The sequence below is a fragment of the Nematolebias whitei genome, chromosome 14 (genome assembly GCF_014905685.2).
Source record: "Nematolebias whitei isolate Nwh7 chromosome 14, NemWhi1, whole genome shotgun sequence".
Lineage (NCBI taxonomy): Eukaryota > Metazoa > Chordata > Actinopteri > Cyprinodontiformes > Rivulidae > Nematolebias > Nematolebias whitei.
Window position 1 is genome coordinate 6,499,757 of NC_056511.1, and position 24,358 is coordinate 6,524,114.

At 39.8% G+C, this 24,358-nt stretch overlaps 1 protein-coding gene across 1 annotated transcript in view; it reads left to right on the forward strand.

Moving 5' to 3' along the window:
* LOC119419885 (F-BAR and double SH3 domains protein 2) overlaps window positions 1-18,906 on the forward strand; it is a 39,925-nt gene extending 21,019 nt beyond the window's left edge. The window contains exons 6-20 of the mRNA XM_037687251.1: window positions 600-733; window positions 3,336-3,390; window positions 3,471-3,599; window positions 3,685-3,807; window positions 5,503-5,598; window positions 11,344-11,460; window positions 12,709-12,804; window positions 13,196-13,348; window positions 13,459-13,593; window positions 13,705-13,788; window positions 14,230-14,413; window positions 14,549-14,772; window positions 17,472-17,682; window positions 17,767-17,831; window positions 18,383-18,906. Coding sequence (XP_037543179.1) covers window positions 600-733; window positions 3,336-3,390; window positions 3,471-3,599; window positions 3,685-3,807; window positions 5,503-5,598; window positions 11,344-11,460; window positions 12,709-12,804; window positions 13,196-13,348; window positions 13,459-13,593; window positions 13,705-13,788; window positions 14,230-14,413; window positions 14,549-14,772; window positions 17,472-17,682; window positions 17,767-17,831; window positions 18,383-18,466 — 1,890 coding nt within the window. The 3' untranslated portion in view covers window positions 18,467-18,906. The remainder of the gene's footprint in view (window positions 1-599; window positions 734-3,335; window positions 3,391-3,470; window positions 3,600-3,684; window positions 3,808-5,502; window positions 5,599-11,343; window positions 11,461-12,708; window positions 12,805-13,195; window positions 13,349-13,458; window positions 13,594-13,704; window positions 13,789-14,229; window positions 14,414-14,548; window positions 14,773-17,471; window positions 17,683-17,766; window positions 17,832-18,382) is intronic.
* The last annotated feature ends 5,452 nt before the right edge of the window (window positions 18,907-24,358 follow it).

The following is a 24,358-nucleotide window of genomic DNA, read 5'->3' on the forward strand; positions in this document are numbered from 1 at the left end:
ACACACACACACACACACACACACACACACACACACACACACACACAGACAGTTTAACAGTTGTTCTTTATGATGTGGACATTTAAAAAGAGCAGTAAACTAACATGAACACAATCATTTAGAGAGGGTTAATGAGGTGTTGATTATGGTAAAAGTCAGAACTAGAACACAGGTAAAATGGAGCATTACTCCCCGATGAACGTCATATAAAGTTTGAGAAGAGGATGTTCACTTATTCTTCCTCAGACCAGAGGGAGGTTTACTACAGTACTGCAATTAATGATTTATTTGTGAAAAATATTCCTTCGTATCGTTAAGAACTCAGTGGTTATAATGTCCAGCAGCGAATGTTTGTAAGTTCAGGTTGTTTCCTGATTATTCAGTGGGAGACGTCACTCAGAAACATTAGAAGAGCTGCTCTCCACTGCAGGGCAGCTCCTGTTTGTCCTCAGCCTCTGGATGATGTCGTTACATTTCCTGTACGTCATCATATCAGGACTTGGCTGGTGTCTTTTTATAGGCAAGGCGTTTGCATATTTCTCAGGTGCTGGAATATTAATTTCCATGAATGTAAAGTTCTGTTTGTCGCTCGTCTTCAGTGCATCGATCAGCTGACGGCGATCCAGGCTGAGCTGCAGGACTCTGTGAAGGAGCTGACCAAGAGCAGGAAGAAGTACCAGGAGGCCGAGACGATGGCGCAGGCTGTCCGAGAGAAGACCGAGCTCGAAACCAAGTACGACCCCAAAGACTCCGTTATCTCTGTGTCTGCAGCCAGAGACAAAGAGGGACGTGTTCTTAGTCCAGTCTGTTTGCTCTTTATCTCTTCTTGTAAAAAAGAGTGCATCAATACGCTTTACATACATAGAGAAGAGCATTCAGTGCATGTTAAATATGACCTCACAGACATTTGGTTTGAATAAAACTTTATAAAACTTGGACAAATTCACATTTAGTGTCTATCAACAGATTCCAATAAAATGAAACACCCTGAACACATGCATTGATTATCACAACAAACGTGATCAGTCAAACTGAGCTTAAACCAAAGAAAGTTTTGCACAATTAACAGAAGAATAACCAGCAGCTGCTTTGATCAGTCTAAAAAAAAATCAAAATATTTAACAAGTTTATGTTTTCATGTGTAAGATTTTTATATTTTTATGTCTAACATCATGCAGAGTTTTATATTAGTAATTTCTACATTGTTGCTTTGATAAAATGAGGTTTATTAAAACATACTGCTGTTGGTAGTTTATCTTAATTTTATATTTACCAGTTAAATATCTCTTCCAGAATGTATAAGACTAATATAGTTTGTCAGATATGGTATTCGTTTTTATAACATTTCGGCTTTGATGCACATTTTTGACCTTTAATTTGATTTACTGACGCACAGCAGGAGCCATTTCCTTTAATTTCCAGCTGTGCTTCGTGCACACGAGGGATGAAACTCTGATCCTGAAGGAGGGAGAATGAGTCAAAATTAAGACTTACTGCTATTTTATTTGTTTTAGTAGCCAGCTTGAAGACAGTGAGCATTTCACCAGTGGTCAAATGCAATTTTTTATTAATATTGAGTCATTCTTGCGTTGAATAAATAATTTCAGGCAGTTTTTATATAATTTTGCTCACAATTACAGAAATAAGTTTAGATTTAAAGTAATTTAAGGACAGATAATGAACTTCAGAGTACTAAACTTTGAACATACCTTAAGAAACACGTTTATATTGAAGAGAAAGAAACTGATGCTTCATGAAAACTCACTCAGACTTGTTGGCTCACCCGAGAACGCTGCCCCTCGACTCTTTGTCCTGGCACAGCGTCAACAGCTGGCACTTTGTCTCACCGCATTTCAGACATTTTTCTGCCATCAGGAAGGTTTATAAAAAGCAGAGCACAGCTTGCTTCAGAAAGGATTAAAAGCTGGACGAACCTTCGCTGTATACAAAAACATACTGCCTTTCTAAACAAAATGGTTTAAAATGAATAAAAACAGTCATGAAATGCTAAATTTGGTGTTTTACTAACAGTAGTCCGTTATTAACTTGAGCTGGGGGCGCACTGAAAGACTTTGTGTTTACAAAGTTTGACTTGTAACCGTAGCGGACTGGTCTCAACAAACTGCACTGCAGCTATCGGCTCCTCTGACGTTACTTCCTGCATTCCACCTTCTCGTTTCCATCGGCTGTTGGCAACACAATCTGCACTTGAGTCAGTAACGAGTTCACACGACCAGATGAGTTTCAGCTCCAGAAATTCAAACAGGTTTGATTGACAGCGACTCAAGTCGGGTCGGGTTTGTTCCCCTCAAACACTCACAGGTTTTTGTGCCAATTAGCCCCGCTGGCTGGAATCACGTATAAGAACATAACACTGTCACAATAAAAGCACATCTTTTTACTATTATATAAAAAGGTCATTGGAGGCCTGGATCTCCTAATTCAATAAACGTTTAATGGATTGTTCTCTTGTGTCATTTCAACCTTTATAAAACTGATGTTTTAGCAGTTTGCTGTCTGGTCTGTGTGGTGAAATCAACGTTAATTAAAAAAAAAATTAAAAATGAAGTAGACCACCTCCAAAAAAATTACTATAAACTTCCTTTTTCTGAATTCTTCATGAAACCCTATTTAAAGTTTTATTAGACCTGCAAACTTTTTTCTTTGTCAGAAAAGAAATTACGTTATGTAACAATTTGTTTTAACTTGACATAGTTGTCAACGATTCACCAGCTTTAAACTGCATGAATGGAAATATTTGTTTATATTATTTAAAGTGGTCTTGATCTGGATTTCTTCTGAGTTCCTCAAGATTTTGGACATTTTTTTAATTTAAAGTATCATTATAAGCTTGAAACGGCTCATTTTCAGGTAGTTGTTCAAAATTATGCTTTCTTAATTAAATTCAATCTGCTTAATTATAAGTAATATTACATCCATCCATCGTCTTTACCAACTTCTTCCTTTACGGGTCACGGGGGTTATTGGTGCCCTTGTCCAACCGTCACTGTGTGAGAGGTGGGAGACACCCTGGACAGGTCTCCAGTCCATCACAGGGACACAGAGACAAACGAGACAACCATTCACTCGCTCTCTCTCACCTAGGGACATATTTAGAGTTACCAATCAGCCTAACTTGCATGTTTGTGGGAGAAAACCCACGCAGCACAGAGAGAACTTGCAAACTCCACCCAGAAAGGCCGGGATTTGAACCGGCGACCTGCTCGCTGAGAGGCGACAGCTCTACTAACTGAACCACAAACAAAACCACACAAATTTAAAAGTAGTTTTTCTGTTTAAATGATTGTATATTTAATGAGTTGTTTATTTTTCAGGTCCAAACTCAGTCTCTTCCAGTCCAGGTCAAGTCTCCACAGAGCCACATTAAAGGTATTAATAAAACACCTGCTGTATCTTCAGCAACGTTTTGTTGATTTAGTCTTCAAACTGTGTTTACCGTTTCATTCCAGCTGAAAGCCAAGAGGAGCGAGTGCAACTCTAAAGCGACCCACGCCAGAAACGACTACCTTCTGACCCTAGCAGCTGCTAACGCTCACCTGCAGCGGTACTACACTACTGACCTGACGGACTGCATCAAGGTGAGGACACGGGTCCGAACAGGAGGCGGGCGGAGGGAGCGCGACCTGTGGAGTTAAGTGTTTTTTTTTCTGCTCACGTCTGCAGACTTTAGATGGCAAGATCTACGAGCAGGTAAAAGATTACCTGGCTTCACTTTGTCAGACCGAACTGGAAATGTACCAGGCCGCGCACAACACTTTCAACCAGATCCTGAGCAGCACCAACGGGGTGAGTCTGAAAAGCAGGACTTGAATCCTGTCGGGTCCTGTTCTTTCTCTGTGTTTACACGAGCGCTAACGCTGCCAGCACATGCCTGAGCCACAACCTAAATATAAAGTCTAAGAAACATTATTTCACCAGCATGCATCAGGATTATTTCACCTTGAAATATTTGTTTGCTCATTACACTCGGAGAGGCTAGTTTTATATTTTGTTTGCTGATTTTTTTTTAATGTTGTCGTTTTAACATAAACCTTAATAAAGTATGCTTAAAAAGAAACTATAAAGAGTAGCGTAGGTGTAAGGCAACATGGAGCTGACGGTCAAAGGTCAAGGATATTCTGTAAGACCAAAGATAACCGTTTATCTTTAATGTTGCTTTACTTTCACTTAATCTATTTTTATTAAAAGACTGAATCGATGTTTAGGGATGAACGAGTGGCAGATATAAAAAGGTTTGTCTTTTTGATGAAAATAATCTAAACTTGCTACTTTGTTCAAAACAAAACGGAGGTCAGTCTTATAAGTGGTTTACTTTAGTTTGATAAAATATGTCACTGATAAGGAGAGTAATGATAATAATGTGTTTGACAGGTTTAGTCTGAAAGTTTTGTTGCTGTTGAATTCAGTTTTTATTGGTGTGTAGTTTTTTTGTGATTATACTTAAATTTACAACTTAAATTGGTGTTTTTTATTGGATTGTCACTGATTCAACAAGAACTTTGGTGAATTATTTACTGTATTTTACTTTTACATGCTGTAAATTTTTTTATTTTTTTTTACTTTATTCAACCAAGAACTGTTCCTTTTATATTGAATTATAAAAACAATTTCCTTAAAGAAAAGCATATTGCCTGCTGCCTTAAGGCCCAAAATTTAAATAGAGATGTCTGATCTGTTAGTGCTCAGAGTATGTGATGGGGTGACTTTCAGCTACTACCACAGCAAACTTTAGCTCAATATCTAAAAATAATTGGGTTATAATCATTTTTGTGTTTGCTGAGGTTGAACAGCTTGAATAGACGACCGTCTTGAATCAGTTCAAGTGCAGAAGGTCACCATTTGTAGGTTTAAAGTCAGTATTTACTTCCTGAGAGTTTCATTAAAACCCGTCCAGTGATTCATGAGATGTTTTGCTAAATAGACGAACACACAAAGAGACATGATCACACACACTTTACTGTGGAGGAAGGCAGTCAAACATTTTTGATCAAAGCAGTCGTTTCATTTTCACATGAATACTTTTGTCTCCATGTAGTCACATTTCCACTTTGCTTAAAACTGAGCTGGATCATGACCCCTAATAATAAAAATCTTGTAATGAAGTAAATATAATTTGGTGCAGCACTGCTTCAGTTTCAGCCTGACTGGTGTGAGTCGCTGTAGACACTCAAGATTCTTCAGGTCAACTTCTTCTTCTGGACCCAAGGAGACATTTTGTTTCTGCTGCAGTCAGGATAAGAACAAATGTTTAGAAAAAGAAGCTGCAAGAGTAGCTCACATTTCAGACTGTATGCTTCATGCTTTGGCACAGAAACTTTGTGTGTAATGTGACGTTGTAATTTGGCTAAATGAAAGTTTCATAAATCTTATGACGTGCATAGACGGACCCAGATACACCTTTATGTATCTGAAGCTGCTGACTGATGATGGATTTTGTTCAAACTAAGTTTATTGACACTTTCATTTTAAATCCACCTGCAGGTCCTTCAGGAGTTTCACCAGCAGATGTTTGTGCAGAAGAACCTCCTGTTTCAGCAACCTTCAGGCTTCCTGTACCAGCCCATCGACTCGGATACGGTAAATCACAGAACTTTTAATTTTCTGACCTGGATTTATGCAAAAATCACATGCTGCCATGTTTTCGTTAGTTCTGAGAGAATATTAAAGTCCCAGATGTATTTAATGCAAATGTGCATTTTTATTTCAGCTCCGCTGCGGTCATTCCCACCAACAGCATAGGGCTTACATATTTACCAAATAAAATACATTTTTGAATTTAATACTTCATTGAATAAAACTGCAGCATAGTACCCTTTTGAAAATTAAGATTTTATTATTTTTTAATCTAGTGCATTAAGTAAACCTCACTCTAGAGAACAAATTTATTTAATTTATTTCAATTTTGTTTCAGTCTGACTAAAACCAAATGTTTAAAACATGTTGGTCCAACTGAACAGATTCAGAATCTAATTCAACAAAGTTTAAAAATCTCATTCATGTATTGTGATTGGAAATCAACATATTCATTTACAATCATTATTTTATAACCTGTCTTCAGAACGCTGCAGGTCTGCTTTGTTCTCTTCGTTTTCTCATTTTACCATAAATGTTCATATTATAAGTCAATAATTTTGTGTTGTGTTCAAATACCAGCTGAAAACATTAAAACATGATCTGATGGAGCAGAGTCTCATCTGCAGGAGGAACTCTTTTAGTCAACTGATTTTTTCTTTCTAAACTGAATAAAAAAGTACAAGTGCTGAAGCTAATTATTATTATAATTATGAAAGGGGAATGTTGCGCGAGTGATGCTTGTGATTTTTTGATGTAAACACGATCTGTTGAAACATCTGATCGGACCTCGTCTTGTTGAAAGTGAGAGGCATACGTTACGTCTGAGCTGGTCAGATTTCCATTACATACCTGTTATGGAAAAACACCTGAGGGCTGATAATCCACACATTGTTATATTCAGTAGCTGCTAGATTAATGGCAATCTGTGCTTCTGTGAAAAAGGCTTTATTAAAATAAATTAAACTCTTTTTCTAAAGTCATCGTTTGGGTGTTGTAAATCATTATAATTAGTCAGTATTGCACTTTTTTATTTCATAAGAACTGTCTGTTCTTTTTTGTAACAACTAAAATGACTGTAAGCTGTCCCACCTCTAATCGCTGCACACGTTTTAGAATAAAGTTTGGCTTTAGGGTCATATCTGGGTCATTGTTCCATGGAGGACAGCAGCTGTTTGCTCGAACTCACAATAATTCAGTCGACACAATATCACATTGAAAAAACTGTTAAATCAAACCTAATCATTAAAACTCATTAATAAAACATCTATTAAGACAAAGTCTTAAATGTTGCAGGAATCTCTTCAGGGGGAGTCTCTGTTTATAAAACTCAGTTTTTAGAAGTCTGAAATGTTCCTGTTCACAACAAATAATGTGATTACACTGAAAATACACGAGTGTTGCTGTTGCTTCTATTTTTTAGTCTTTTAATGACGACCCTCTAATGTTCTGGATCCAAACAACAGGAGTGTAGCTGGTTCTGTGTTACAGATGTTTTTACGGACTAACGAGATCAAATTTATGTTGGAACTTCTTTTGTAAACAGATGTTTGTAGACGTCTGCAGCTGGGAGCCGTTAGATGGAAAACAATCCGACCACAGCCTGAAGCCTTTTCAAGTTGTTGTTGAAGTGATAACTCTGTGATGAATTCTTGGGAATGTTTGACTTTATTTTCACAGAAATATTCATTTAGTTTGTGTTTCCTCCACAAACCGGTCATGGTTACAGCCAGTATGTACAGATGAGTAAGAATGTCTCTGCTGTGTCTTGAAATATAGATTTACTGCAAGTTTTCTTATAATTTCATTAGAAAAATCTCAAAACAGAAGACCTAAAGGGCGGCTGTGGCTGAGTGGTTAGAGCAGTCCAATGCAAGAGTCGGGGGTTCAAATCCACCAGCAGTCACATGCCGAAGTCTCCTTGGGCAAGACACTGAACCCCTCATAGCCTCTGATGTGTGTCCCATCGGTGTATGAATGTGATAAAGCACTGATTAGTCTCTTTAGAATGATTTGTTCATTTAGCATGTAGAGGCCTAGTAGAGTGCTGTATGAATGTGTAAATGAGGCACAGATTGTTGGCTGAAGAACTTTGAGTGTCTTGATTAGATAAAAAGGTTCTGTATAAGTACAGTCCATTTACCTACAGAACTAAAGCATGGCACATTACAGCTTGATAATCACAACAATTAAACTGTTAAATCTTTATTCACATTTGTCCCTTGAGCACTAATGACAGGTTTCACAAAGTAAGCTGCTGGTATATCACTGGTTTGCAGCTGCCAGTAGAAAAAAAACCTCGGCCTAAATGTTACTGAGCAGTAAACACACGTATGTCTTTTTGGTAGCATCTTACATCACATGTTCTTCCTTTAATAATATCTTCAAGTACCAAACCAATATAAAAGATTCTTAATTTTCATGTCTTCCTGACTTATATAAATAAATAAATAGCTCCAATAAAAAGACAAGAAAATACAAATTGGTTTGATTTCCTGGTTAAATATGCGACTTGTTCTCCTTCTGTTGGTTTTCTTTGCATTGTTGTTACTGTTGCATGTATCCACTGTGGTATCCATAAAATGCAATGCACCTGTTGAATGACATTAATCTTCTTTGGCAAATAATCGTAGGTTGAACGAAGCATATTATTGTCCTACTTTAAGCTCAAAGCAATAAGCATAACTAACAAAAGCAGAATTACAGCTGCTCTTTCTTATTGATGGGAGGCTTTTGGGTCTAAGTCCTGTCAAGTAAACACAATTTAAAAAAATATTTGTTTCTAAAAATATCCTCATAAACACGGCACCATTTCTAGAAATGTGTCATTCACATGAGAACCCTAACTGGAAATTATCTAAAGCGTTGTAGTAATTATACTAGGCCTGTATGTGGCGCTGTGTCTGCATTGAAATACCCCAAAAACAGGAAACAAGGCGTGGAGCATAAATCTTAGAAGCTGGGTACGAAATGTTAACACAACAGGAGGAAGAGGACGTCCTCATGTAGTGAGGTTTGCATCTTTTAAAAGTTCAGTGAGAGCATCACTTCATGATCGTTGCACACACTGTTAGCAATCTCCGTTCCACTTTGTGTTGTTTCAGTCTACTACCATGGACCTGTGAGCTCTTTTATTGTTATACATACGTGTGGTCTGTATGAGTCGACGTTTGGTTGTCGGTTGTTTATACAGTGATCCCTCACCTACCGCAGGCGTTCTGTTCCAGAGACCCCTGCGGTAGGTGAAAATACGCAAAGTAGCAACGTTATACTTATATTATTTATATATATTTAAGGCTTTATAAACCCTTCCCACACTGTTATCAACCTTTCCCTCTCTCTTATAAACACTTGATATGCTCTTAAACACTTTGGCAATCACAATGAGATGAATGTACAGTACACACAATATAAAAACCTGGGTTTTAAAAAAACCTGCGATATAGTGATATATACTGAGGGACTACTGTATATTATTTTTCTGCTGTCTTACCACTTCTGTACTTGCTGTCATTGAAAATGAGAATTTGTTCTCAGTTGACTAACTTGGTTAAATAAAGGTCAAATAAATAAAATGTAGTGTGTTAGATTTGGGATATGACATCATCATTTTCAAAACGTTTCCATTTGTCCGTCTACAAAAAGCACAAGGGCAGCTTTTTCAAAAAAATACCACGAACCATGAGGACAAAAAATGAAAAGATTAAAAAAAAAAAAAACTTTGTGTGTAAACTGTTCCCGTGGGGCCGGCCTCGTAAAGTTATACTTTCATCTTCTTGGTATGCACAGATTAACATCTGCAGTGTTTAAATATAATTTCTGCTCATGACCGAGCTTTGACAGAAATCCAAACAACGACCTCTTACAGAGCAGCACAGTTTACTGAACGTCCACAATCTGGTAATCTAATAATAAATGTCTTGTCTGTGTTGGATTACATACATGGAGGGACTGATTTACTTCTGTTTGAATGCACAGCCAACAGATTGCTCAACTTAGTGCATCGTTTGATGTTGGGCAAATGTCCCACGAGTAAACTAAATAAACTGCACGAGTAACTGTTGCTGTTTGCTCTGTGATTGTTGCAACACAGTTAGGAAAATGATTCAGCTATTTAAAGGAAGTTGTTTTTTTTTCTGCTCGGCTGGTTTTCTTTTTCCCCATCTGATGTTTTTAAACGTTGTGATCAAATCCGTTAAAGCTGAGTGTCAGGATCGTATTTCAGTCCTGCTGTGGACAGGTGAAGGAGATTTGTGGGCAGGGTCCGACGTTTGACTCCGTTTTATCCCACCTGATGAGTAAGCACCACCTCAGGTGCAGTCTGGTCTCAGTGACACCTGTTCAAGAAGTCTCAGCATGCCCTTGTGGCCTGGAATCTATTTTAAACTATCTTCTTCCTCAACGGACTATTATTGGATTGCTTTGATTCTTCAGCAAACATGAGTGCAGAACTATTTTACCGATCGGCCTTTGAGTTGCTTTTGAAACGTGTCGTTGATTTGTGACGGCTCCTGTTGGTGGATCTAACGCAGCAGAGTCCGGTCCCTCTCTCCTCGGCCTCGGCTCCGTCGGTCAACACTGGACAATTTGTTCAAACTGCAAATGCTTGCGTTGTTTTGATTGGAAGTCAAACAAGCTGCAGCCTGTTCCTAATGAAAACATTAGTGGTAGAGCCTCCTCCCTCCTCCTCCTCCTCCGACACCGCTCGCACCAGACAGAGGGATCCGGTAAGGAGTGGAGCTGAACTGAGAGGGAGGTGCAGAAGGCCGGCCCGGTCCTGTGAGCGGGCCATCTGTGAAAAGGAGGCTTTGTGAGCGCGCATCATCAGGGTGCACTGACCTCAGCGACCCCCACCCTCCACCCCCCGGCCTCTTCCCTCGACACACACACAGACACAACGCTGATGTCATGTGGAAACTAGTAAAGTCAAATTTAGAACATTTATTCTAAATTTAATTAAGAACCGAGTCGAATCCGAAACCTTCTGACATCTGATGCTCGTCGCAGCTTCAAATCTTGTGACGTGTTGACTTCATCAACGTTAACTCACGTGTCTGAATATTTTTTTAGCTTTGGCCCAAGACGAGGGTTATTGCTGTTGATTTTGTTCACAGAGTTGTGATTGGCTCCGTTTGTTTTCCACACTGAGAAACTGCAGTCAGTGATCTGCTGGTTGAGCTGACTGGAACCAAAACTGGTGGCTTTTCATTTGTGTGCAGCAGCGCCCTCTACTGGACTGAAGCTTTATTTAGCTTTACTGATCAGGTTGAACTTTTGAACAAGTGAGATGGCCTTTTTACCCCTAATTCATTCATTCAACCTTTATTTATACAGGTTCATCCCATTGAGTCTCAGGGGCTCATTTACAAGAGAGACCTGAATTTCAACAAAGAGTGATGACAACAGTGGACATCAACGACAACAATAGATGATCATAAAGGATGCTGACAAATTATAATTTATTTAACAAGTGAAAATAAAATGGTAATTAAAAGGAAAAGTAGCAAAAAAACAGCAAGAGTAAGGTGGTATAGAAAACTAAAAACAGGAACCTGTCTGCATTGGTTTTTGCCAGGAACTTAACAGATGTTTAAAGTTACTTAGAGAGGTCACGGTCGAGAGCTTCAGATTTTTTTGCAAGATTTCCAGGAAACGGGAGCGGAGTAGGAGAAGACTCTTTTTAGGAATTTGTTAATACGTCCTTAATTTCACCATTTTGAAGTACGTATTGTTGCTTTTTATTTGTTTCAGGTGATGCAGCTGCAGAGAGAAAGTGGAACAGCGGAAGAACACAACTTGGATAAGGAAGCGAGGAAGTGGGCGAGCCGGGTGGCCCGGGAGTACAAGAGCATCATCCACACACAAAAGGTGTGTAACCACAAATAACCACAATATGATTCTCTGAGAAGGTGTGCAGAAGCTTGTAAATAAGGTCATAATCTGTTAATCCTAATTTCCATCTGAGATGTACTTTATTACAAACATTAACTGTAATGCAGGAAACAATATTTCTGCAACAAATTTAATCACAGCTTTTCAAGTTTGATGCACAAAAAATTGCAGCTGTCCATGTGGAAACTAAATCTCTGTTAAAGATTTAAATATTCAATAAAAATGATCAACTTCACAAATTTTGTGTATAAAATTAGACATCGTCTTAGATCCTTGTCTACTGTTTATTTTTATACTTTATGTTTTTGCTATTGTTGGATGTAACGGGACCTTGAGCCTCACAACTTACAAATAAAGTTTTGTTTTAAAAACAAAGCTTAGATCATCTTTTTTTTTTTTTCATATTTTAATAAACATTTCATGTAAAATCCTCAACCCCAGTAAAATTTGACGGTAGGTGTTAAACGAATGTTTAGACATTTACTATAAGTTGAAAGTGGAACGTAAATCACTTAAAATGGACTTGTTTAAAGTTTCTTGGAGTTTTTGTCAGTTCTGCAGCAGCAGCTCTGAACCGTTTGTTACACAGCTGCTCTGTTTGAGTCTTCTGGTTTCTTTTACTTTACATTTTTCAGAATTTGAACCATTAAAGTTTTCCAGATTAGCCATTAGCTGTTTCTAAAAAACCATCAATTAATGGGAATGGTTTTAGTTTAAAGATTTTATTTTTATGACTTTAATTGATGCAAGAAATTAATCTCTGTAACGTTTGTCTCAGTGCAGCTAGGTGTATGAATTTAAGGTCCAAGATGGTGATGCCACATTTTGCCTGCCCACCAGTCCCTCCACGGTCACTGTGAAGTGTTTGTCCATGAATATGAAGCTAGAATTATTCTCTTTACCGTTTGTTAGACAACAGTAAGACATCGGTCAGATATAAAGTCATCCTGTAAAAGATAAAAAGTGTTGAAGCAACAAAACGGGCCATATGCTCATCGCTGAACCTTCCTTTCTGATTTAACGTCGAAGTCGAGGTGAGATCCGTCATGTTTTCATCACACACTGATCAAACTGTTTCCTTTAAAACAAGAAATAGTTTCCAGGAAACTTCAGTCGAATGTCCTCACATATTGACTTGAGTTTTGGACAGTTTCCATCCACCCCCTGTGTCTTTGTTTACTCACCGGACTGGATGACAGCTGTTTGTTTGTGTTTTGCTGTTAGGCCTTAGAGGAGTACGGGGCTCAGGAGGCGTTGGAGCAGAACGGTGACCTCGAGACCAAGATGGAGGTGGCGAGGCAGAGTCTTCGGCGGGCCGAGGTAACGCGAACCCTCTGTTTACTCCCGACAGCTCGTTTACGTGAGGCGGCTTCAGTTCGCCACCTGCTGGTCAGAAAGATGAAACGCCACATCAACAGCTTAATGTGCTGCACTGCACTGCAGGGAAATCTGAATCTGTTTCAACAGAAAAACATTAACAGGAAAAGAAAATAACCACAAGAGGAAACGGTTACGTCACCACAAACGAACAGGACCATCAGTTCGCTTGAGGTTGATGTCACCAGAAACAGTGTCCGTCTCATTCTGGGTGTTTCTTCTTCCATCCGAGCTTTAACCCAGTGAACATGTTGGTGGATTTATGTGAAGAAACTTGAGCCTTTTCCAGTAACATTCAGGTTCAGATGAACATTTATTTATTCTTTATTTGCAGACGGTTAAAGTGAAAGCCGAGGCCCGTCTGGACCAGCTGAGGCAGGCAGGAGTCGCTGTGGAAACATGGCTGAAGAGTGCCATGAACCAGGTGATGGAGGAGCTGGAGAACGAACGCTGGAACAACCTCAGTACCCACGATCCTTCACTCTCCGTAAGACCCTAATGAACTGAAGGGTTCAAACGTAGCAGAAAGTAGAACACAACATTTTGTAGATCTGGTTGGTTCTGGTTGAATTACAAGATTTGTCTTTGTTCTTTTAGGGAACAGCAGATTTGGAGCGAGAGGATGAGGAGGAGATGGAGGACAGTGGGGAGGTGCTGGACGACAGCAGCTCCAGCCCCTCCAGCACCTTGAAAAACTATCCACTCACCTGCAAAGTGCTTTACTCCTACAAGGTAACGGGTGGAACCGAGCTGAACGTGAACTTGATCCGGATTGTTTTTCTCTGAACTTTTATTTGCATTTGTGCTTCAAACAAACAAACAAACCAGCTTCGTTGTTTGCAGGCGTCTCAGCCAGATGAACTCACCATCGAGGAGCAGGAGATCCTGGAGGTCATTGATGACGGAGACATGGAGGACTGGGTCAAGGTACGACACGTTTCCTCTCATTTTCAGACGGGGATCTGCAACTTTTACACTCCAAACAGCCATTTCTGCTCCGTCTGCCTCTAAATAAAATGTGTACAGAATTACAAAACCTGCTTGAAGACTGACATTAACAATAAAATAATAATATTCTGTTTTATATGAATATGACACATTAAAAATTACAAATCACTCGGATAAAAAGAAGAAATAAAACCCTTAAAAGACCAGACCCATGAGAAATATTTAGCTCTCAAAGCACAAAGGTTCATGATTATTTCAACCGTACGGCCTCCCCACCCCGGCTGTTTCTCTCATGAACTCTGTTTTTCTCTTTCCTCCTGCAGTTGAAACACGTGGAAGTGGATCTGGAGACTCGATCTACCACTTCCCATAAAATGTTTCCATCAGTCCTCACAGTTTGTGTGATGTTTTGATTTCCAGGCCAGAAACCGCAGCGGGCAGGTTGGTTATGTCCCGGAGAAATACCTGCAGCTGCCCTCCTCCAACAGTTTACTGAGCATGCTGCAGTCTTTGGCTGCGCTGGACGCCCGATCTCATTCCTCCAGCAACTCCACCGAACCCGAGACTGAACTCCAAACCAGCTCCGCCAACGGAGACTCCAGTGGTGAGAATAAATTCAACTAAAGTCTGACGAGGGACGTTTGTTTCTCACCTCCTGACTCGGCTTTACACAACAAAAGCAAATAAAACAAAAATAAAGTTTTCGTGAGCAGCACCAACTCTCTCCTCTCCGTCTCAGTGTCCTTTGCCAAGGCCTTGTACGACTACGCCGGACAAACGGCTGAAGAGCTGTCGTTTCCTGAAGGCGCCATCATTCGCATCCTGAGCAGAGAGACCCACGAGGACGACGGCTTCTGGGAGGGGGAGTTTAACGGCATCGTTGGAGTGTTTCCTGCGGTGCTGGTGGAGGATCTCTCCGGCGTCAGCGAGAACGGAGACGGACAGAGAGAAGGCAGCGCGCAGGTGTGTTCAACTGAAAACACGCACGTTGCATGAACTCAACGTCATGTTCAGTGTTCACACAACTAGTTTCCTCTTTCTACAGTCAAGCTGCTGTGACTGCAGACTTTGTGCTTTTGTACTCATTCATTAATCAGAGAGGTCAACTCAATCTGAAATTGTGTCATTAGTTTTAGTATTTTATTTATTTATATAATTTGAACTATTTATTACCCATAGAAATATGTTGATGTCATCACTTCCTTCAAAAACATTGTTCTCCTTAAATCTACTTTAACTTGCTCTGTTTGTTTTATTATGCTACTTTCACTTTTAACTATTGTCGTTAGAGATGCACGATATTGGATTTTTGGCCGATATCCGATATGTTAAAAATAATTTGGCCGATAACTGATACCAATATTTTTAATATACGTTCCTTTGTCAGAACATAACCCTCTTGTTTAGGCTTATTTGCTACAAAAATTGTGCAACAGCTGTAAGAGCTGGTGACATATATTTAGTAACAGCCATATGATATGCATAGCACTTTAACTTATATTAAATTAAAAGTGTTCAATGTTATTTATTAGCATTAGTCACCTGCGATGCTGTCTCACTTGTGGAGGTTTGTTCCAGGTTCCTATAGCTGCAGTGTGGGATCCTCTGCACTCCTGTGCATGAAGGCCAGACTTTTATAAGTTCAAAGTTTTTGTCTGTCCATTGTGTCATAAGACTAATCATACTAACGAGGCTAACGAGGCTAATACGGCGTCCAAATGTCTGTGGTAAAACTCACACAAGTGCTATCGGCTGTTAGCTTCTCAACGACGTCGGAAATGACGGCTTGTAACTCGGGTAACGTTACGTCGGAAAAATATCTCCAACAGGGGACGATGTAGCAAAGCTCAACGTAGTCCATAAATCTTTGGAATCCGACATCCTCACCAACGAAAAATAAAACTTCCACACCGCCGACATTTTGAATTTTCCTCTCCGCCGTGAGATCAGGTAGGCGCACATGATGTCATCACGTTGTGCTGCCACTTCAGGCAAAAACAGCGCCTTTTATATCGGCGCGTTATTTTAATGGAATGTCCGATATTGAAATTTAACGCTAATATCGGCCGATACCGATACTATGCCGATATATATATATATTTTTTTTTAGCCGTTATTTATCCAGGTAGTCTCATTGAGCCACGAGAACTAATTTTCAAGAGAGACCTGTTTTAGGGAGCATATGGGGGTTAAGGGCCTTGCTCAGGGGCCCAGAGTGGGGCGAATGAGGGTGGGGGCAGCTGTGGGTGCTTCACCAACCCCACCCACATTTTTGATGTTGTCGGTACCGGGGCTTGAACCGGCGATCTTCCGATCACCGGCCCACCTTCTCTAACCTCTGCACCACCACTCCTCAATATTTTAGTTCTTTTGTGCTTGTTTTAACTTTAATAACTCAGTTTAAGCTTCTCAGACACATTTCAGCTCATTCTCTGCATTTTACAGAAACTGCAACTTTTCCTACTTTTTATTATTTTAACGGTTCACGCGTAGTAACTTTCTGCTCTAAGCTGATAGTTGATATACAAAAGAACGCAGTTCTTGTTGAACATTTCTGATTACCGCTCCTGGTTTTTGTTTGTAAATGATAAATGTGAGGCGTAAAGCAGCATTGTTCAAACATGGCCCTCGGTGTTGATACTGAGCCGAGGCTCCAAATCTTTGAGTTATCTTGTTGTTTTTCTTGCAGAATGTGTTCAGACTCAGTATTTATTCATTTTGACACACAGATTAATTTGGTTACAGTTTGTTTTCCATCAGTAGCAAACTTTCAGAACAACACAGTTTTACAACAACAACAAAAAGTGTCATCACTGATGTAGTTTTTTTTTTCATTCAGCTAATAAAGAAAAAAGATTGAGATAAATTGAGTCCAGGAAGCTCAGTTATATTTTAGATTGGTCTGTGATTCTTTAAAATAATAAATATAAACTCCACAGATTCAGAGAAAACGCTGGAAAATCTGTTTCTGGTGCCTTTTTGTCAGACTCCCCACCATCACAGACATCTACACCTCCAGATGCAGCAAGAGGGCCACCTGCATCATGAAGGACCTCACTCACCCAGCACACACACTTTTTGCCCCGCTCCCCTCAGGAAGGAGGTTGAGGAGTATTAAGTGTAGAACCACTAGACTGAGGAACAGCTTCTACCCTGAGGCTGTTAGACTCATGAATCTCTAATCACTGTGAAAAATCACATCATGTTGCTGCTGATCTGTTTCATGTTGCTGCTGATCTGTTTCATGTTGATGTGTTCATGCGTGCTCATCTGCTCACACAGACTCATGTTCATGTTCGTGCTGATGTTCGACGTGATGTTTTTGTGCTCTTAGTGCTTAGTGTATTTTTAGTTGATGTTTTTTTTTGTTGTTGTTTTTTTTCTTAGTTCATATCTTGGATGTTGTTATTGTTTTTCTTTTACATTTTATTGTTGGCTGTAACTGGGACCCTGTGTACATAATGTTGCTCCACCACATGTACCACATGAGGTGCGAATGACAATAAAGTATTTCTGACTCTCTTTTATACACATTGAAGGGATTTAAAAAATATATTTTAGTATTTCCCAGAATTCTCTTTATTTTTATTTTTAATCTAACGAGAACCTCGTTTTGTTTTGCATTTCCAAAACATTATTTATTTTAGTTGTTTGTGTTCAAGGCGTCTCCCTCTACGTTGGCGCAGTGCGACCGCTCCCCCTGCAGTCCCTTTCAGTCCGTGCCTCTCCACAGCAGCCCCCTTCAGACCCCCACGACGTCGTCTCCCGGGTCGAGCCCCTGCAGCGCCACAGCCTCTCCCATCGGCCGACTGCCCTCCTACCACAACGGACACCTCCGGCCGCCTCCGACTCCACACAAGAGCCCGTATCACAGTAAGCTGTGCTGTCTGCAGTGAAGGTGCAGAAATAACAGATCATTGTTTGGATTATAATCCGAGTCTGCTGCTCCCCCTTCAGGTCCAGCACAAGGGTCTCCTCAACCTCCTAAATACCCCGAGGGTGGAGCTGGCACCATCCGACCTGTGAGTAACTGCAAGTATACGTTTGACCTCACGATGGTGTCAATAAAGTAGTCCCTCGCTACTTCGCAGACTCGCTCTATTGCGGTTTTTCAAAATAAGAGTGGACATGACACACAGTTGGCTGATTGATGGATGAGCTGCACGATCGGGGTGGAATATTTATTTAAAATAAGTTATTTTAAATTATTTAGCACCTGCTGCACCAGTGTGCAGCCCACACTGCAGCGTGTCAGGATCTCAGCTCTGCAGAGGAGAAGTGGGCGTGGCCGAGAGCGCTGGCAGAGAGCAGCCGAAGCAGAGAGCAGCCGTGGCAGAGAGCAGCCGAGGCAGAGAGCAGCCGAGGCAGAGAGCAGCCGAGGCAGAGAGCTGAGATCATGACATGCTGCGCTCTTTTAGAGCGTTTAGAGTTTAGAAACATTGTTTAGAATATTTGTTTTTTCCACTTACCGCGGGGCTTCAGGGGACCGATCCCCGGCGATGAACTTGGGACTACTGTAGTGTGAATATTAAACAGTTCATTTAACTGAGTTATGGTTGATGGATGTTTGCAGGTTCGAGCTGCTCCTCCGCCCCCGAAGCAGCATCCTCGTGGGCAGGTGAAGCCTCGGGAGGAGGTGGAGATCACGCTGGTGTGAGACCGGCTGAAGACTTGTTCCCAGAGGAAATACAGGAAACGTCCCCCTGCAGCCACCTGGGGCAGGAGAGACCCCTTGCTCAGACCTCGTGTGCTGCGGAGGATCATTGTGACTTCATCACTTTAGTCCCTGTTCAGTTTTTCTCACACTCCACCAAACGTTGGTGGCCGATCATCACAGGGTCCAACAGCCAGCTGCTCCGTCTGGACGTAAAACATGTTCAGTCCCATCAAAAATCCACTTCGAGTGTTAAAAATAGATCAAGTGACAACTTAAGGAAAAAAAGTAAACTCTGGAATCATTAGCTTATTATCAACTCAGAATAATGGTTTAATTTCCACAACTTCTTTCATACTTTGAGAAATTCTTCTTAACTCCATTTTGATCCTTGGAGGTGATTATTTTAACTTTAAGACTAAACATGGAGCTCATTCTGTCCAAAACCACGTCACGCCTTCAGTGCATGAAGTAAAACGTTCCAGAAGCTGGCAAATGTTTTAAACGCCATATTTCATTCATATTTTCCTTTTAAAGGACCCATAATTTGTTTTTTAATTGATCTTAATGAATAATCTCAGTCTTTCTGAAAGCCTTTCAAAGTTTTTCTTTGGACTGTGGCTGCTTTTTTTTAAACTGTCCCGTCCAGTCTTTGTAGCTGACCCTGTCCGTACGTTTGTGTTTAAACAAACAGGAAACTGAACGGCTGATTGAGGAAAGAAGATGTGCCAAGTCTTAAAAAAAAACTTGTCGGCACATGATCAGTATCTGAAAATCACGGAGCAGAGGAAAAATCCTGCTTAGACCTGAGAGCTGCATCATCTTTCAGTCAGTGACCGGATGTCCATCATGTTTCCAGCCAGTAGCACCGTTGGTGTTTGGTATTTTTTATAGATGACAGAAATGAAAAGGAGTTGTGTATTTGTGACAAGCTGCTGTTTAAACAGAGCCTGAGGTTCCTTTGAGTTTGGTTCTGTTGGGTTGATCAGCTCTGCTTCATCCTCTGACTCTAGGAGCTTGTTGTATCTGGAATTGTCCTTGTCCAAATTAAGTGCCTTAACAAACCGTTTCTCTGAAAACGTTCAGGTAGTTGTTCCAGAGAAAAACTTTTCAGAAAGGCTGAAAATGTATTCATTCAGATCTCAGTGAAAGGATCAAAGAACGTCGGGCTGCTCGAACGTCAAATCTAAAAACGAATGATGTTCTTGTGTTTTGGTGTTTGTTCTGGCTGTTTCACTTCACCAGTCTGGACTCCTGAGAACAGTCTGGTTCTTTAACAAACAAACAAAAGGTCTGCACACCTTCTGTTTACTGTTTGAGTATTTTCAGCCGAGCGTTGCTGCGACACGTGCAGGAGGTTCAGTTTAAACACAGAAAGCCCCTCAGAGTTTAAGCTTCAGGTTCCTTTAGACTCCAGATGTTTACAAAGTTTATAAATTAAAAAAATGTGTTCGCAAGCAGCTCAAGAAGAAGAATCTGACCTGCAGCACATCTAAAAGCTTCACTTGGATCAGAATCAACGCTGATCTCATCGTGTTTCTAATAAAAGGTTAAAAACAAGTGGACTTTTATTTTGAAGCTGAAGACGTTTCGCTTCGTCAGTTCAAGGATGTTCTTTGAAGTGACGAAGCTCCTCGGATGAGAAGCCAAACGTCTTCAGCTACAAAATAACGTCCAGTTGTTTTGTTTTTAACCTTCATTTGGATTTACCACGTCCTGGATGACTGAGAATCTTCACCAGCATCTCGTCGTGTTAAATTTTATCTAAAAAGACAAGAACGTTTCTTTTTGTTTCCTGATGCTCAATAATCCAGGTAGAAAAATCCAAAAAAACTTCCGTCTGGTCCTCTGGATGGGTTCAAAAAACAAAAAGAATTGTAGAAATGTTTCATCTGAGATACTTCTTTAGACTGAGGAGCTGTATTCAAACTGAAGAAGTCTTTCGAATGAAAGAAGAAACGTTTCTACAGTTTTCTGTTGAACCCGTCCAGAGGAGCAGAATGAACTTTGTTGGATTTCTTTTTGTTCACTTCAGACTAATTAAAGAATTTTAGGGGCATTATAGGTGCATTTAAATTTTTAGACCGGTCTTTAGATGTTAAAGCTCGTCACCTTTTGGCTTCATTTTCCTCTCCAGAAAATAAAAATATGACTTTAGAGCAGGGCTATTCAACTGGCGGCCGGCGGGCCATTTCTGGCCCACAGATGACTTCAATCTGGCCCACTTTATTAAAAAAATTATATATATTTATTTGGGGGTAGGGGGTGGGTTCTGGTTCTGTTTAATGCATTTATGATTCAATGCAATAAAATAAATTTTAAAGGTAACAGATCATTGTAAACTTTGGTTTATGTACATAATGACTTTAATCGCTGGATGTCGGGCCCCTGAGCTGCTGGTTTTCAGAAACTGTGGCCCCTGAGCTGCTGGTTTTCAGAAACTGTGGCCCCTGAGCTGCTGGTTTTCAGAAACTGGCCCCTGAGCAGTTTAGTTGAATAGCCCTGCTTTAGAGCAAATACCTGGTTTTCTAAAATGTTGAACTGGTCCTTTAACTGGTCTAAATTGTCTCAGAAACACTCGCTGATCGACTTGTTTCTGGACATCAGAACTCAAGCCCGTTTCTCCCAATCATGCCGATTGATTGATTATCAGTAAAACTGACGGCTCGGCCCGCTCCTGAGGTTTCGGGTCACCTGTATGCGTCGCAGCTCCACGTTGCTCCGACACCGGTGAGAAGTGTCCACGTTGGACCCCGGCTCCAGCGCGGGCGAGGCTGGTCCTCTCCGCCGTAACTGCAAACAGTTACACAAACAAGGGAAAAGTGGCAATTCTAGTTCTAATAGTTCTGTCGGGTTCTCGTTTCTAATAACGGACCTTTTACGGTTTCGCTGTTCGCCTTCTCTACGTTAGTTTTCTTCGCTCCGCATGTTTAGAATCAGTTAAAGATCTTAGTATTTACACATGTAGTCCAAGTTTTTGTTGTTTCTGTGTTGTAACGAACAGATTGACATGTTTTTATGACACTAATGATGCCGGGATCGGCTGCTGGTTCGGTGTCGGTTCACACTAAAGTCGTGCAGTTTGAAACACCTTAAGGAGGAAACCATCCGAGCTGCTAGCTGCCCTACGTCAAACCTATACTGTCATAGTGAAGCACTTTTAATGTCTTTTTATTCCCTTTCAGTATTGTTGATGTTTACCAGCTGTATTGATATAAATACTTTTATCAGCTCGTGTTATTTAGCCTTTATTAGCCACCGTAGTGTCTTTAAGAGTCTGACTTTTTGATCTTATTGTTTTTGACGTGTTGATAGTTTACAGAGAGCTTGGAGATGGATATCTGTACAATTATTAGTATTTCTTTTTTTTTTTAATTAGCATTAGAATAAAACCTTGTAAAAACCGTAGTTCAGTTTGATCAGAGAGATATCTGTCAGCCTCGCTGCTGTTCTCGTTGATCTCCTTGAGATCTAATTGACATCAAACTTATTTTTGAAGTTTGCATTTACCCTGTTGTATTAAAAGAACTGAAGTCTCTTTGTCATCAGAGAAGTTGTTAACCTGCTTACTGGTCCTGGTTCCACGTCGGGTCCGAAGCTGAAGTTCAGTGAATAAACGCCCACATTTCGTTTCAGCTCTGCAGAAGCTGCAGAGCGTCAAATTTACACACCAATGGATGTTTGTATTTATTGTGTACAATAATGTGAAATAAAGATAGCATAAATAAAACAAACAAGTCTTTGCTGTTTAATCTGTGTTTTTGTCCTAATCATTTTCATCCAACCTTTATTTCTACAGGTTAGTCTCATTGAGCCTCGAGGACTCATTTACAAGAGAGACCTGTTTAATCTGAGACCTGTTCTAATCCTAACTACGATGCAAAAGTTAGAGTTGAGCAATTAGTTGAGTTTAGTCCAGACTATTTTGTGATGAAACTGAGAACATTTTATTTTTTAAGGGCACCTGTGACCAGGAAAGAAAGAAGCAGGTAAAGATGATGGATGGATGTTTACTTGATATGAAAGTTTGTTTTTGCTGCCCTCTAGTGGACAAATAAGTTATAACAATGTCAGACCATCTAAAACTGTCAAACACTTTATAAAAGGGCCAAAATTAAAACCTTTTTCAAACTAAGGGCTGGTTTTAGAATCTACATTAACTCGAGTTAGATACCCAACATCTTTTCTTGCAGGTTCCTCAGTAAGAGTTTGATTGGTCTCATTTGATGTTCTCTGTTGCACTTTTGACATCATAATCAAAGATTACTGGGAAATAAAAGATAATGGTATTTTACATTTAAGTTAACATCTTGGGGGCCAGAAAAAATGTCAACGAGGGCCACATTTGGCCCGCGGGTCTTGAGTTTTGACACGTGATCTAAAACCTTCAAGTTTAATCATTTACTTTTACAAATGTAAGAGCTATTTAGTTGATAAAGAAACTCCAGATGTGTTATTTCCTAAGAAGACCAAAAAAAAGACTTGTGTTGGTATTTACTGCTGATTCATATAATTTATACAGCTGCTCATGATAATCTGTTGACATGAAGTACTTTATGAAATCTGTAATAGATATAAAAAACATAAATGAGAAGATGTCCAGACTCAGATCAGATTTGAGTCTGTGCACTTCAATGCACAGCAGCATTTGTCTCCATTCTTGAGTAATGGAGGATGGAGGGGCTGATGCCAACGAGTTAATAAAAATCACTTAAAGATATTGAGGATTTTTTGTGCAGACTCGAGGGACAATCATCACGAGCACGTCAGTTTAATACTAGAGGGGTAAAACAAAGAAATCAGTAAAGTTTATCAGACAGCATGCTGCGATAAAAACACCAGAAATAACTTGGAATAAGAAAAACAAAGATTCCAGATGTGGAGTAAATAAGTACCTGATGATCACCTTGTCGTTGAGCTCATCGCCTCTCAATCAAACGTTGCGTTTTTATGTGACAAAAGCTAGGGGACCAATCAGAATAAAGTGAATACAAAAGGTACCCTGAATGCAACGTTTCAGGATTACTGAGCTGACCGTTCACATTTAACCAGCAACTTAGAGCACGTTGTCAGGAAACCACAGGTGGACTGATCCAACAGCCCATTTTAATAATCATGCTAAAAATATGGAGATCTGATCCAACTTGAGTGTTTCTGCCAAGATAAATAATAAAAACTTCCAAAAGAATTAGGTTCAAGATCCTTTATTGTCATTTGCTTCACATGTGGTACATGAGGTGGAACGAAATTGTGTACTCAAGGTCCCAGTTACACCCAAAAATAGCCAAGTCATGAAGTATTTTTTTAAAAAGTAAACGAGGATCTAAGATATACGCTAAACAATAATAATATAATATAGTGTATTAAACAGCAGCCTGAACATGAGTCTGTTGTGAGCAGATGGGTATGAATACAACAGCTTATGGGTAAGAAATCAGCAGCATGGATAAAGTGACAAATCTCCAATTAAAGTGACATTACTGTGATTTTTCTGGTTAGAGATTTATGAGTCTTAACAGCTTCAGGGTAGAAGCTGTTCCTCAGTCTAGTTCTACACTTATTACAGAATTACATATTATATATGTAATATGAATTAGTATTGCAAAAAAATGTTGATGTGTCTTACTTTTTACATTTGCATCTAATAACTACAATTTGTTTCTGGGCTTCATGAAGATCTTTACTTTTTTCAAAATATTATTATTTACCTTATTTTAAAAATATACTTTTTGTTAGTACCTGACCACTTGTAGGTTTGTTTATTTGTCTGTTGAGCCACTTAACTCTGATTAATAATCAAGGTCAAGGTTCTTTATTGTCATTCGCATCATATGTGGTACATGTGGTGGAACGAAATTGTGTACACAGGGTCCCAGTTACATCCAACAAAAGTTT